We start from the raw sequence: 14,734 nt of genomic DNA on the forward strand, positions 1-14,734 counted from the left end.
GGAATTGTGATATGATGCACCCATCTTTGACCTTTAAAATAATTGGCTAGAAATAAATAGGGCTTTGTCATTTTACTTCATTATATAATTATTTTCTTAAAAACAAAAGCTCTGATGACTTCCTTTGACTACTGAGAAGAATTCTGGCACCTAAAGCTGAATATCTCATAATAACAGGGCAATGATCTGTATTTTCCTAGTCTTGAAGAATCAAGTAATCAGTGGGAAGACCCCCAAGGTACAGCTGTGCAGCACTCAACAGTAGGAAAGACCATGAAGTCCTACCCTTATCTGTTCTGTCGAACTCTCCTATGGTCTTCCAAGGTCTAACTGGCTCCCAGAACAGCAGATGACTCTTCCCAAAAATGTTACTGTATTAATAAGTAAATGTATGTATCATCATGACTACTCAATCTCTTCTTTCTTTTTTTTTTTTTTTTAAAGAACAACAGTGATAACTGTTGACTTTTTTTTTAATTTTTATTTATTTATGATAGTCACAGAGAGAGAGAGAGAGAGGCAGAGACACAGGCAGAGGGAGAAGCAGGCTCCATGCACCAGGAGCCCGACGTGGGATTCGATCCAGGGTCTCCAGGATCGCGCCCTGGGCCAAAGGCAGGCACCAAACCGCTGCGCCACCCAGGGATCCCCAATCTCTTCTTTCAAACAAACCAGCACAATTAGCAGTCTATAGTTCCAGGCCTACATTTTCCATAGATACTTCAAAAGCCACAAGGCTGACATTTAAATACTCTCCTCTTCAAAAAAACTCCTGCAATCCTCTTAGTGCAATAAATGGCACCACCATATGCCACCTAATTCTCTGAACCCAAAGCTTAGAAGTTAGTTTTGACCATTCACTTTCCCTCACCCCCACCAACCTCTGAATCCTATCAGTTCTACTTCCATTACCTCTTGAATTTGTCCATTGCACTGCGATTACTTTAGCTTAAGCTATCATCAAAAGACTCCTCTCTGGTCTTCACCTGTGACATCTACAATTCTTTTAACATGTAACAGCTAGAGTTCTTTTCTAGAACTCATTTTTCCCATGCATGCCCTATCCTTGCTTAAAACCTACCTATGACTCCACCCAGTCCTCCAGACAAAGCCTGAATTGTTTAACACAGGTCCTCAGGCCCCATTTTGGCTTTCTGATCAGAAGAGGACACACCACCAGCCAGCCAAATCCTGCCTCCTGCCTGTTTTAATGTAGTTTGCAATGTAAAGCTTTTACATTTTTAAATGGTTGCAAAACCAAAATATGAATAATATTTCATGACAGTGAACACTACATGAAATCCAAACCTCAATGTCCATAAAAAAAAAAAAAAACTTTATTGGAACACAGCTCCACCCATTCATACTATCTATGGCTTCTTTTGAGCTTCAAGTTGAGTAGCTGTGACCAAGACAGTATGATCCACAAAACCCTATAATCTTTACTCTTTGGCCCTTTATAGAAAAAGTTTGGCAGCCTCTGCTCCAGATTCATCTCCCAGCACTCCCCACTGTAGCCACCACCTTAAACTGTCTGTAGTCCCTGAGACCACAGTTTTCTCTGAACTGCCCCCCCCCCCCTTACTCAGGCATGGGTGTTTGCACAGAACTAACTTTATCTTAGCATTTAACAGTTATTCTCATTGCCCTTCTATTGGTCTGCTGCATGTGTTCACCACTGACCCCTCAGCACCAGCACTATCTCTACCCTCCTTCAGTGCTTGATAAATGTGTATAGACCGAAGAAGGAGTAGCATCCTGAAAAGAGGAACAAAACCGGGTTCCAACTTCCAGGAACTTACAAAAGGCAGACAGACACATAAACAACAAATTAATCCACCAGGAAGAATGCAAAACACTGCAAAGCAGCCGGTACTCTGCAGCATCACTAACCAAAGAGAAATAATTCCACCTGGGGAATAGTGCCCCTTCTTCAGAATCCTTTCTGATTTGAACAGATTCCCCCTCCCCGCCCCGCCCCCCACGATGACGTCCTTACAGAGCCTTGTTTGTTGGCGTGCAGTGTCCTCATCTGTAACATGAGGCTAAATAATTCCGACTTCGCAGGATTAAATGAATGTAGTTAAGAACTCAGAGCACGTAGCTCGGAACATGCCTCAGAGAAAGTACTCGGGAAGCCGCGGTCAGTCCTGTTTGCTCTAAAAGTCTCCGTTTCACGTTAATGGAGTCCACGATGCAAGGGGCGGGGGGGGGGGGGGGTCTCCGGTGCGCGCCGCCAGAAGCACGGAGCCGCAGCAACCCCATCCCTGCAGAGCGAGCAGCGACCTCGGGGCAGAGCGCCGCCGCACGTGGCCCCGCCTAGGCTGCGCGCTGGGCTCCGCCCCTAAACGGAGCCGCGAGGCGGGAGAACTACAACTCCCGTCGTGCCTCACCGAGGTTAGGGCTGCTCTACATTTTATCACCTTCCCTTCTCTCCTTGCCCTCCGTAGTCACGAGCGAGGCTGCGTCCCGGTCGCCGGAAGAAGCCGTGTGACGTCACGAGGGCCTACGCGTCGCGCCGGGGGCCGGAGTTGACGGACGGTCTCTGGCTGCTCCGGGGCGGCCGGGGGACCGCGGAAGAGGCTCCCCGGGGCGGCCGCGATGCCTAGCTCGCGGCGGGTCAGTCAGCTCCTGGATCTGTGAGTCCACCCGGTCCCCGCCTTCCCCTCCGCCCCGCCCCGCCCCGCCGCAGCCGAGCTCTGGGCTCGCCCTCCCTCCCCGCCCGCTCCCCCTCCCCTGCACCTCTGAGAAAGGCCCGGCTGGTGTTTCTGTGCCTGGGGTCCTGATTTGTCGGTTTCTCTTCGTAGAGGCCCGTTGTGCCAGGTGGGCTGCTGGGCGGGTCGGTCTCGGCAGCGCCGCGCCCAGCAGTCCCGGCAGCGGCCTGTTTGCGACGCGAGCTTGAAAGCCTCGGCGGAACAAAACAAACCCCTACACGTGGCTCTCGGAAGGTTCACCGGTTCGTGTGACGGGGATAGATAGCGATTTTTCGAGGCAGCGCCCCACCTTGCTCGCGGGGTTGCGATGGCTGGCCCTTCGCCAGCTGGGTAACCATGGAGACAGTAACTGGACCCACCGAATCCGCGAAGCGCCAGAGCCTCTCCCGTAGAGTTGCAGTGAGGAATGCGTTTAATCGGTGCAAAGCCCTTAGAGGGATGCCTGGTGTCAAAGGAAATTTCAAGGAAGCTTTACCTGATAAAACTATGACAGTGAGGGAGAAACGAGAATCTCAGAGTTTATGTCGTTGAAGGATGACTTACAAACAGGACGACCAGGTGGTTCAACCTTCACAGTGATTGGTTATCACAAGGCCTGGTTACTACAGTTTAAAGACCTGCAATGGGGTTGGTTAAAAGTGATTATCTGACACTGTTTTAACAGGGAGACGATTTAAGTCTTACGACTATTATCAGATTATGATAATGATCATGATGATTATCAGAGGAGCTTAGCGAGAAATACAACCTGTTAAATTCGCTCATGTTCATGAAATAAAATGTCACCTAACGGGCTGGGGAATTTTCAAGCATGATCTCCCATTTTATTTCACCAAAAAAAAAAAAAAAAAAAAAAAGGACACCCCCCCCCCCTTTTGGTCATTCCCTCAGCAAGCTGAAAGTGGGAGCCAGTATCCTGTTACCTTCACTCCCACTAGTGATGTAGTCACTGGGTTGCACGGTCGTGTAGTTGCATAGTCATCGTAGACATGGGCAGTGGGATTACGGAGTTCCTTGAGTTGTGCAGTCCTGACGGATGTCGTTTAGTGCGTGAGTGGCTGCTGAAAGGCATTTGAAATTCTCAAGAGGATACCACGCACCAGTGTTAGAAGGTGGGAGAGGTAAAGTACCCTCCAGACCGAGTAGGCGCTTTGAAGCTGAAAAATAAAGCCACTCCATACTGTTTACACAGACCTTTTATTCAGGGTAACTATTGACAAGGGGGAGCCAGTGGATAGATGATCCAGGTGCTATGCACCTGTTCTCCACCCAATCCAAACCTTAGGCTATACTTTTATAGTGCAAGGGGCATTGTGGTGAGGTCAAAGGGTGGTTATCTAAAGAGGCCCCATCTATGCACCAGTCATCTATCCTACTTATCTAAAGTGGCGCCTTTTGTGCACCAGTCTGGCCTACTAGTTATCTAAAGTGCGCCTTCTGTGTGCCACTTGAGGGAAGATCAGCACAAGCCTTCCTGCGTTCTGGTCAGGGCACACATTAACGTCCAAGAGGCCTGGAACATGTAGCTCTGAGGAGGTCATTGCATCAGCATAAACAAAACGGAGGGCCAAAGATGGAGTCAGCGTTGTCAGCACTCCTACAACTAGTGAGGTTAATATGATGTCTAAGAGGAAAATAACAGACAAGGATTGAAAAATTATTGGGAGCAGAGTCCCTGGGTGGCTCAGCAGTTTAGCGCCTGCCTTTGGCCTGGGGGGTGATCCTGGAGTCCCCGGATCGAGTCCTGCATCAGGCTCCATGCCTCTACCTGTGTCTCTGCCTCTCTCTCTCTCTCTCTCTCTCTCTCTGTCTCTCATGAATAAATAAAATCTGAGACACCTGGGTGGCTCAGCGGTTGGGCTTCTGCTTTTGGCTCAGGGCATGATCTCACATCGGGATTGAGTCCCACATCGGGCTCTGTGCAAGGAGCCTGCCTCTCTCTCTCTGTGTCTCTCATGAATAAATAAATAGTTTTTTAAAAAATGAATAAATAAATAAATAAATGAATAAATAAAAGCCCGATGTGGAACTCAATCCCAAAACTCCAGGATCACACCCTGAGCCACCCAGGCACCCCTGATCTTTAAGATCTTTTAAACTGGGGTAATAACTCCTAATTTATTAACATGGTAATTAAAAAAAAAAAAACGAGCATATGCATCTCCTTGTTAAGCGGTTAGGGTATCTAAGGCTGTGCAATTGTCTACTATAACTCTGGCTAGAGAGTTTCTAGATTTTTGTTGTAATTGTAGGTATTTTGCAGAAGAGATCTTTCCTAAAAAGATTTAAAAGCGATCTTTTGTTGGTGTCTTTTCCATTAAGTCTTTAAGTTTTAATGTCTTCTTTGGAATGATCACAGAAAGTTTATTAGACCTGGTGGAAAATAATTTTTAATATTGCGTTAGTGCCTTACATTATTGGATCATGTTACGATTACTTAGGATGAACGTGAGAATGTCTTATTTCAGGAGTGTTACATATGAGCTTCCACCTAAGTTGGGCCTCTATAAGGTATGAGCAATCAGGCATTTCTATGGAAACAAAAGAAATATAAAAATTAATCATTGGAGCAAATTACAAACTCAGTTTCTGAGTCTAGAGGGCAGCCAGTAAAGAAAATTCCTAGATTTGAGCTCAAAATACGTATAGATAGTAGAGGGAGGATGGCAGTTTCTATCTGTTAGATTTTCCTGGTTTGCAGTTTGAATGACTTTGATGATGTCATTAGGTGTTCCGGTGAACGCTATGAGTGGCCTGTATAGAAATAGGCAGGAAGATTGTCTGTACATGATCTGTCATGGTGATCTCTCTGAAGTTTATATCAAGTCGTCTGTCTTTAGGTTGTAGGGCTTGGGTTAAAGGGCAATGTTAGTTTTTATTCAGAAGGGTAAGAGACAATTGGAAATGTTAGTTTGGAAAGTTGTAGCCAGATGTTGGAGGAAACTAGAAGAATTCAGGATCCATTACAGTTTACAGATAGATAACAAAATCTCAAAGATAATGAACAGAACTAGAATCTGCTACAGGTATGCTATAGTTTTCTATTGAAACATAATTTTTCTCTCCATAGTCACTTCGTTTTTACTAAAGATGATCACAATAAGACTGTTTGTTTATAAAATAAGTCTAGTCTCATTACATTTAGCTTGTTATTTATATAAGTGCAGCAGAATAGTGATTTTATGCACATTTTCAAATATGATATTCCAGTCCAAGCTTTGGTACTTCAAACGGTTTTATTGGCTCTACAAATCAAACCTTAGTTTCCTAAAAACTATCTGGTAATAAATCTCAGATTAGATCTTTAAACACCCCTTCAGGGCAAGAAGCCAAGCCAAGGATTTATCCAATTGCATCCTGTTACGAAGAGAATAAATTTTTACTGAATTTATGCAAATACCTACACTGCCATAAAAATGAGTATACTCAGTAAGGGATTTTGTTGTTGTTGTTTTGTTTTGTCTTTAATTCTGAAAGGATCAGCAGAAAGAAAATGATAAATGTTTAATTTTAGTTTACAAAAGGTTACCAAATTGTGAAAAGCATATATATATATACCTCTCTGTCTATATATATATACATACATATATATATACACACATACATATATACAGGTAAGTTTGGCTATTCTTGTGGCATACAACATTTAAAAATAATTGGTAACATTATATCAGGGCATATCAGATTCCTAGGAGTTCTATGCAATTTCTGGAACATTTATATTAATAATATATCCATTCAAATACAACCTAAGAAGATTAAGCATCCTCTTTACTTGATAATGTTTCCCATGCAATTTAACATTTGAAAAATCTATAGTTTAATGTCTCCCTTTTTATAAAAAGAGAAAAAGAACTTTGAGATCTTCCAGGAAGCCTTGGAAATATCCCAAAGTTAGTTCAAGGTCAAAAAGACTTCATTTAGAATTTGATTTCACAAAGTCTGTAAAAACTGTCAAAAGGTTTAAATCACTTAATTAGGGGTTCTGAGTTGCACAGTGAGTTAAGTGTCTGACTCTTGATTTCAGCTCAGGTCACGAACTCAGGATTGTGAGATCCAGCCCGATATCGAGCTCTGTGCTAGGCATGGAGCCTGCTTAAGATTCTCTCTACCCTGGGTGACGGGCACTGAGGGGGGCACTTAATGGGATGAGCACTGGGTGTTATTCTATATGTTGGCAAATTGAACACCAGTAAATAATTTGAAGGCCTCAAAAAAAAAAAATTCTCTCTCCCTGTCCCCCTCCCCTACTCTTTGTCTCTGTCTCTCTCTCTCCCCCCCTTCCTCTCTCAAAAAAAACAAAAACAAAAACCTCATTTGATTAAATGGGATCACAAATCATTGTGAAATAATATTTAGTCATCTATTCAACCAAAGTGACAAAAAGATTTCAAAAGCAAATATAAAAAGCACATAGTTGTTTAAAAAAAAACCTTAGCTCTTTAAATATTAAAAAGATTGCTTTCCTAAGCAATCAAAAATCTGATAAAAACAAAGTGAAACACAAGTTATTTTCATAAGATATGGAATCTTTGTTTCCTAGACAAAATATACATAAGGTAAAGAAAAACCTTTCATAATCTCTTATTAAAAGCAGACTAACACTCTCAGAAACTTTGTTCTTTTAACAGAGAAAAAAAGTGTGGTTTGTATTAGTATATTATTCAACTCAGTTTTGGAAAACTTTGTAACTATATATGAATATAAATTATACATAATATATTTATATAAAATATAAATTACAATAATATTACATATTATATATTTATAATTTATAAATCCGTTTAATTTTAGCTAACTTTGGCCATCCAACATTAAATTTCTTCACAAGTGTTCTACAACTTTCTGTATCTATTTAGATTTTTTTTTTATTCGTTTTTTTCTTTCTCATTCTGGGATAACCAGTCATTTTACTCCTTTTTTCTTTCCTTAATAAAAACACATCCTACATTCTTTGCATTCTCTTCATATAAAAAACGCATCCCATTCTTCTCTCATACTTTGCATACAAAGTTGTTTTCTTTCATTCTTGTTTCTAATAGGCTTATTTTTATATATGGATTATAAATTTTAACCTTTAGAAACTTTTATTTTCCAGTGAAAACTAGGAAGCAGAAAGTTGTGAACTGTCTGGAATATATCAGCATCTTGTAGTAGATTAGCAGATTTATTAACACATTTTTAAAAATTATATTTTTAGAGACATCTGCATCTTCATAGTATATTTTTAATGCAGCAAAAGACATGTATCCAAATAAAAAAAAACAAATTAATTGAAGTATCTTTTGTCTCTTTATAAAGTTTAAGCAGCCAAAAAAAATAAATAAATTTAAACATGTGTTTTAATATATTACCTAATTTGGAAAGCATGTACATTTCATTTCTCTACATTAGATGAATATCCATTATCTAATCGAGTTTATTTATTTGTTTTTAATATTTATGCTTGGATTAAACATGAAATATGTAACTAACATCTTAATTTTTTCTTGCTTACAAATTTTGTAACAGAGATAGATAGCATCAGCTTATTTGACTAGTAAACCCAAGAAGAAAAGATTGTATGTTTGCACTATATTTAATGTTGACTACTGTGAAGGCATCCTGTTTTTATTAAGTCAACACATTTAAATTGTTTGCAAAGCTTTTATGCATTAAAGATTATCCCAGATCTTATGAACTTGAAAAGCATTTGGGTTAGTTTCTATATTTCTGAGAGTTTTAAGAATAATTTGTATGCTGTAAGAATTCTTTAGAGAACCTATTTTTGGAGTCATTTTGTCTTTTAGACACTTGGCATACCAACTAAAGAATACATTTATTGTCTTTAGGAAATATGTGGTCTCCTTTTTTTTAAAAAGGTGCCTAAGGGCTGAGTGAAGTAAGTCAGTCGGAGAAGGACAAACATTATATGTTCTCATTCATTTGGGGAATATAAATAATAGTGAAAGGGAATATAAGGGAAGGGAGAAGAAATGTGTGGGAAATATCAGAAAGGGAGACAGAACGTAAAGACTGCTAACTCTGGGAAACGAACTAGGGGTGGTAGAAGGGGAGGAGGGCGGGGGGTGGGAGTGAATGGGTGACGGGCACTGGGGGTTATTCTGTATGTTAGTAAATTGAACACCAATAAAAAATAAATTAAAAAAAAAAGAAACTCTGAACCATAAAAAAAAAAAAAAAGGTGCCTAAGGGGGGGAAAAAAGGTGCCTAAGGGGGGGAAAAAAGGTGCCTAAGGGGGGGAAAAAAGGTGCCTAAAGTGGGTTATTTTATCTAAGTTAAGGATTTTCCCAAAGTGATCACTGCAGTTCCAGTTATTCTTTGTAAAGTTTGCCGATTTTCCAGAAAGGCATAAGATCCTGGTCTGAGTTTTAGACAAAGTAGAAACCATCTTTGTCTTATATTCCCTAAAAAATCTTAATTATCAGGGGTTCTGTTTTTCAACAGCTGTTCCAAAACAGAGGGAATCACACATTTCCCCCTCTTTTGTTTTTGTTTGTTTTTTTTTTAATTTTTTTATTTATTTATGATAGTCACAGAGAGAGAGAGAGAGAGGCAGAGACACAGGCAGAGGGAGAAGTAGGCTCCATGCACCGGGAGCCCGACGTGGGATTCGATCCCGGGTCTCCAGGATCACGCCGTGGGCCAAAGGCAGGCGCCAAACTGCTGCGCCACCCAGTGATCCCCATTTCCCCCTCTTTTGAACAGAATAACATGACTTACTGAAAAACTTCAACAAAGTTTGCTCAGTAAAAACCAGAGAGGTCAACACAAAGGGAGTAGAGTTTGGATCTGAGAAAGATTTACCCTGGAATTCCATGGTTAATAAGAAAGGAGTGTGCAATGGGTTTCATGGGTGTTGCACCAGCTGGCCTTGGGACTGAACAGGGGTCATCTTTGGATCCCACTTCTGACACCAGAAACTATCAAAAGAAAATTCAGAGTTTTACTTGATATGAATATTTTACTGACTGAGAAACAATTTGTTAGCAAACAGAGAGACTTCAAATGAAAAGTGGTTAGAATCTCAGAGGTATGTCATTAGAGGATGGCTTATAAAGTGAGAACGAGGAAATTGTTTAACCTTTACAATGATTGGTTATTACAAGAGGAAATTACACAGTATAGAGGCTCCTCAGAAAGTTAAAAATAGGATCATTGTATGATCCAGTAATATCACTATTGAGTATTTACCTAAAGAATACAAAAACACTAATTCAAAAAAAAAAAAAAATATATATATATATATATATATATATATATACTCCTATGTTTATTGCAGCATTGTTTTCAATAGCCAAATTATGGAAGCAACCCAAGTATCTACTGATAGATTAATGCATAAAGAAAATATGATACACACACAAACACACACACAGATACTGGAATATTATCCAGCCATAAAAAAAATGAAATCTTGCCATTTGCAAAACATGGATAGAGCTAGAGAATATAATGCTAAGTGAAATAAGGCAGTCAGAGACAAATACCATAATATTTCGCTCATATGTGGAATTTAAGAAACAAAACAAGTGAGCAAAGGAAAAAAGAGAGACAAACCAAGTCTCAGATTCTGAAATACAGAGAATAGATTGATGGTTACCAGAGGGGTGGTGGGCAGGGGGAGGGGTGAAATAAGTGAGGGGGATTAAAGAGTACACCTATCATGATAAGCATTGAGTAATGTATAGAATTGTTGAATCACAGAGCACCTGGGCGTCTCAGTCAGTTAAGCATCTATCTCTTGATTTCAGCTCAAGTCATGATATCAGAGTTGTGAGATTGAGTCCCACGTTGGGCTCCATGCTTACTGTGGAGTCTGCCTGAGATTCTCTCTCTCCCTCTCTTTGTTCCACTCTCCCTGCTTGCACTCTCTCTCTCTGTCTCTAAAATCAATAAATAGGAGCACCTGGGTGACTCAATCAGTTAAGCATCTGCCATTGGCTTAGATCATGATCCCAGGCTCCTGGAATCAAGCCCCACATTGGGCTCTCCCTGCTTCTCCTTCTCCCTCTGCCTGCTACTCCTCCTGGTTGTACACTCTCCCTCTCTCTGTCAAATAAATAAAACCTTTAAAAATGAAAAAGTTAAATAAATAAAAATCTTTAAAAAAAAGAATTGTTGAATCACTATATTGTACACCTGAAACTAATGTAACAACATATGTTAAGTATACTGGAATTAAAAATTTTTTTTAAATGGGAGTTTATAGATGGCAGGGGATTATTTAAAAGTGATTCTCATACCATTTTAGGAAGATGATTTAAGTGTTATCATTATCAGAGATATTTACAAGAAATAACCTAGGTTAAGCTTCTCTTGCATTCATGATATAAGCTAGATTAAGTTTCACTTATGTGACCTAACTCGTTTTGTCTGCTTGAGGAATTTTCAGGCTGATCTCCGTGTTATTTTATTTTAATGCTAGCAAGTAATTAAACACCACTAAGTGTTAGTTACTGTTATTATTTCACATGAGATTTTTGTGTTGGAACTTGCAGTTACAATGGCAATTGCTTCTCTCCAGGAGCTTTCAGTTTGTTAATATTACATTAAAAATATTGCCATGTAAAAATTAAGGCTGAGGAGGACAATTATCATAATCTGCTGAGTGCTTTTGAAATCACTGAGATGTAACATTTACATTATATATCATAAACTTCTGGCCCTCAGTCCACAGTCATGTGTTTGTTTGTTTGGGTTTTTATAAGATTTTATTTGTTAGAGTGAGAGAGAGCACAAGCAGGGGGAAGAGCAAACGGAGAGAGAGAAGCAGACTCCCTTCTGAGTAGGCAGCCCCACATGGGGCTTGATCCCAGGACCCAGGGATTGTGATCTCAGCCAAAGGCAGACACTTAACCAACTGAGCCACCCAGGCACCCCCACAGTCATTTTTTATAAGAGAAATTTGTTGATTTTTTATATAACTCAAGCTTGTGTAGAGTCCTGAGAAAAGTATCTTGCTTTCATTCTTGGCTTAAATTTTATACCTAATCCAAATTGGAATTCCTTTCTATCAATACAAACTGTTGGAGAAATAGTTAAGAGTGCAAGTTAGGGGATCCCTGGGTGGCGCAGCGGTTTAGCGCCTGCCTTTGGCCCAGGGCGTGATCCTGGAGACCCTGGATCGAATCCCACGTTGGGCTCCCGGTGCATGGAGCCTGCTTCTCCCTCTGCCTATGTCTCTGCCTCTCTCTCTGTGTGAGTATCATAAATAAATAAAAATTAAAAAAAAAAAAAAAGAGTGCAAGTTAAAAAGACAGACTAAAGCCTAGCTGAATACCTGGCTTTTAATTCCTGTCTTTATCCTGACACTTCCCTGACACATTCATACCAATGATCCTCTGAACTTCTATGGCCAGAAGTCTTTTATCTCTTCATAGCCACAGTTCCTTATTTTTAGGAGATGCTCAATATTCAATTAAGCATGTATTTAAAGTGCATATTTGGCATTTGAAGCACTATGCTGATGATTGTGGGAAGTAACTAGCATTAAAAAGGTACAGTTTTGTGGAACCAATATAAAGCAAATATATAAATAACTATAATATAGTTAGAATAATAGCACAAAAGAGGGATTAACAAAGTTTTGAAATTTCTGATGAGGAAAAGAATATAAAGACTAGGAGAAGGCTTTGTAAAGGGGGTTGTATTTAAAGATTGGTAGCATCTGACAGTTGGAAATGGAAAGAAATACATCCAAGAAGGAGTGGAATAATAAGGGCAAAGCCTTGACAAGCAGGAAAGGTAGAAATATGGGAGAAGGCCAGAAAGTAGCATTTCAATTTGTCTGGGGAATACAATATGAATAGCAGAGTATTGAGACATAAAGCCATATAATTAGGAGTAGAACTTTGGGGACCAGAATGCTATAACAGTGTTTAATTCTGTATGTAGCCATGGGAGCTATAAAAGGTTTTGGAACTATACTGGAGTAGAGAAAGATTTGAATTAGGGAGAAATTGGGAATAAAGAGATACTTAGGAAACTGTTGCAAAATCTTGGAAAGAGGTAAGGAGAGCCTAAACTGGAGACACACATGTATGAAGATGTTCATTGTAGAATTCCACTGTGGTGACAAAGAATTTGCCCATCACTGGGAGAGGTGCCATCGAATATTATGCAGCTGTTAGGAAAATGAAGAGTAGGTGTATATGGATGGAACTTCAAAACATGGTGCTGGGGCACCCTGGTGGCTCAGTTGGTTAAGTGTCAGACTCTTGGTTTCAGCTCAGGCATGATCTCATGGGTGGTGGGATCAAGCCCCGTATCCAGATACATGTGCGCATGTGCTCTCTCTCTCATAAATAAATAAGTAAGTAAGTAAGTTTTTAAAAAATCAAACATAGTGCTTGGTGAGTTAGGAAGAATGTTAGGTTTGAGGTTGGTGTTCAGAATAACGACCATGACTTCCAATGCTTTGACAAAACCTCAGATGTGAGGCTTTCTGGCCAAGCATCTGTGATTTCATATTGTTGGAACATTCACTGTATCCCTGGGGTTGCATCTTTCTGTAATTTTGCTGTGGTCTAATCAATACAGAAGGAGTATGCAGATTTATACAGAAATTATGATTCCTTGAAAGATTTTGAGGAGGTGAAGAAGGCTGGTATCTTTCAGAGTGCAAAGTGATTTTGAAACATAAAGAATTTGTTTGGGTTGAATTCCATGGGAGTTTGTCACTCATCTGTATTCCTGAACTATGAAACATGAATATTGGATTATGGAATAGTTTCTCTTGATGAATAACTAACATATAATTAATAAATAAATAAAACAGTACTTAGTGAAAAAGAGGAAACAATAACACATTAGGAAAATTATCTAGACCTTGGAAATAAAGCAAAAAATGACCATATGACCTTTATTGTCATACTAAAGTGTTCCCCATATGAGAGTCCATATTTGCCTTGAGAATCATATTTCCTAATCCTTTTGGGGAAATGGATGTTCTGGCTGGTGGTTGGTCAGCAAGCTATTTCTAGATTGTAACAAGGTAAGGAGCTTGATCCAGGTTAACAGTCAACTCTTACTGAGTGTACTGTTTAGTCCAGAGAATGGAACTTCTCTGTGAAGGAAACTGCTTGGTTTACATCCTTGCATGAGATCCCAGTCTCCTCACTTACTAGCACTTTGAATAGCACTGCCTTAGAGATTCCTTTGGATCCGGGATGTGGTCAATAGTTTTGAATAGAAGGATGAAAGAAAGGGAAAAGGCAAAACAGGGATCCCTGGGTGGCGCAGCGGTTTAGCGCCTGCCTTTGGCCCAGGGCGCGATCCTGGAGACCCGGGATCGAATCCCATGTCAGGCTCCCGGTGCATGGAGCCTGCTTCTCCCTCTGCCTGTGTCTCTGCCTCTCTCTCTCTCTCTCTCTCTGTGTGACTATCATAAGTAAATAAAAAAATTAAAAAAAAAAAAAAAGAAAAGGCAAAACATATTCTAAAGTTTTTAGCTTTGTTGACCAGGAGAATTGTGATGTCATTAGATAATCATGGAGAAGTTAAGTGTCTTATGAGGAAAATGAATCAGAACATCCAGTAGAAATATCATACAAGCAGATAAAGATACTATAATTTATAATCTGAAAGCAAGATCAAGGATTGAGTCTAAAATTAGAAGTAATATCTAATAAGTAATAGATGAAGCCATTTTTAAGTTTAAGGGAGAGAATATGGGGAGGAGAAAAGAAGACCAAGACTAAATTTTATGCAATATTCATAATAAAAGTAGGCCATTTTGCCAAAAATCATTTCTTGTTATATTAATTCACCATATAATTAATGGGTTAAATATAAATAAGTTGTTTCTTTTAACTACAAAATTTGGAGCAGTTCATATTGGATATCTATCTCTCCCCACCTCACCCTTTTTTTTTTTTTTTTTACAGCTTTTGAAGATTTTGCTAAGTTTTAGCTGGCCAGTTTTCATTTTGTCTTGAGAACATAGACCACCTGTGTCAACTGTTAGGCCTGAAAACTGAGATCGCTTATGTCAATATAACTTGCTCCAGAAAATTTTT

The 14,734-nt window shown here is 39.6% G+C and overlaps 1 protein-coding gene and 1 long non-coding RNA gene across 6 annotated transcripts in view; one reads left to right on the top strand and one right to left on the bottom strand.

Annotated features, from left to right (window-relative positions):
* The first annotated feature begins 2,436 nt into the window (after positions 1 to 2,436).
* Positions 2,437 to 14,734, top strand: part of AMN1 (antagonist of mitotic exit network 1 homolog) — a 56,331-nt gene continuing 44,033 nt past the window's right edge. Inside the window, exon 1 of one of the 5 annotated variants that reach the window (XM_072798458.1) lies at positions 2,437 to 2,639. In XM_072798458.1, the coding sequence (XP_072654559.1) occupies positions 2,602 to 2,639 (38 nt within the window). In that variant the 5' untranslated portion in view covers positions 2,437 to 2,601. Of the gene's footprint in view, positions 2,640 to 2,812; positions 2,957 to 14,734 lie in introns of those variants that run through there. The other 4 variants (XM_072798460.1, XM_072798459.1, XM_072798457.1 and 1 more) reach the window with 4 other exon arrangements.
* Positions 2,998 to 3,861, bottom strand: LOC140617299 (uncharacterized). Its single transcript, XR_012017536.1, has 2 exons — positions 3,638 to 3,861; positions 2,998 to 3,331 (listed from the first exon to the last, which is right to left on the bottom strand). It is a non-coding gene; the product is annotated as an uncharacterized lncRNA (long non-coding RNA).

The sequence above is a fragment of the Canis lupus genome, chromosome 25 (assembly GCF_048164855.1).
Source record: "Canis lupus baileyi chromosome 25, mCanLup2.hap1, whole genome shotgun sequence".
Lineage (NCBI taxonomy): Eukaryota > Metazoa > Chordata > Mammalia > Carnivora > Canidae > Canis > Canis lupus.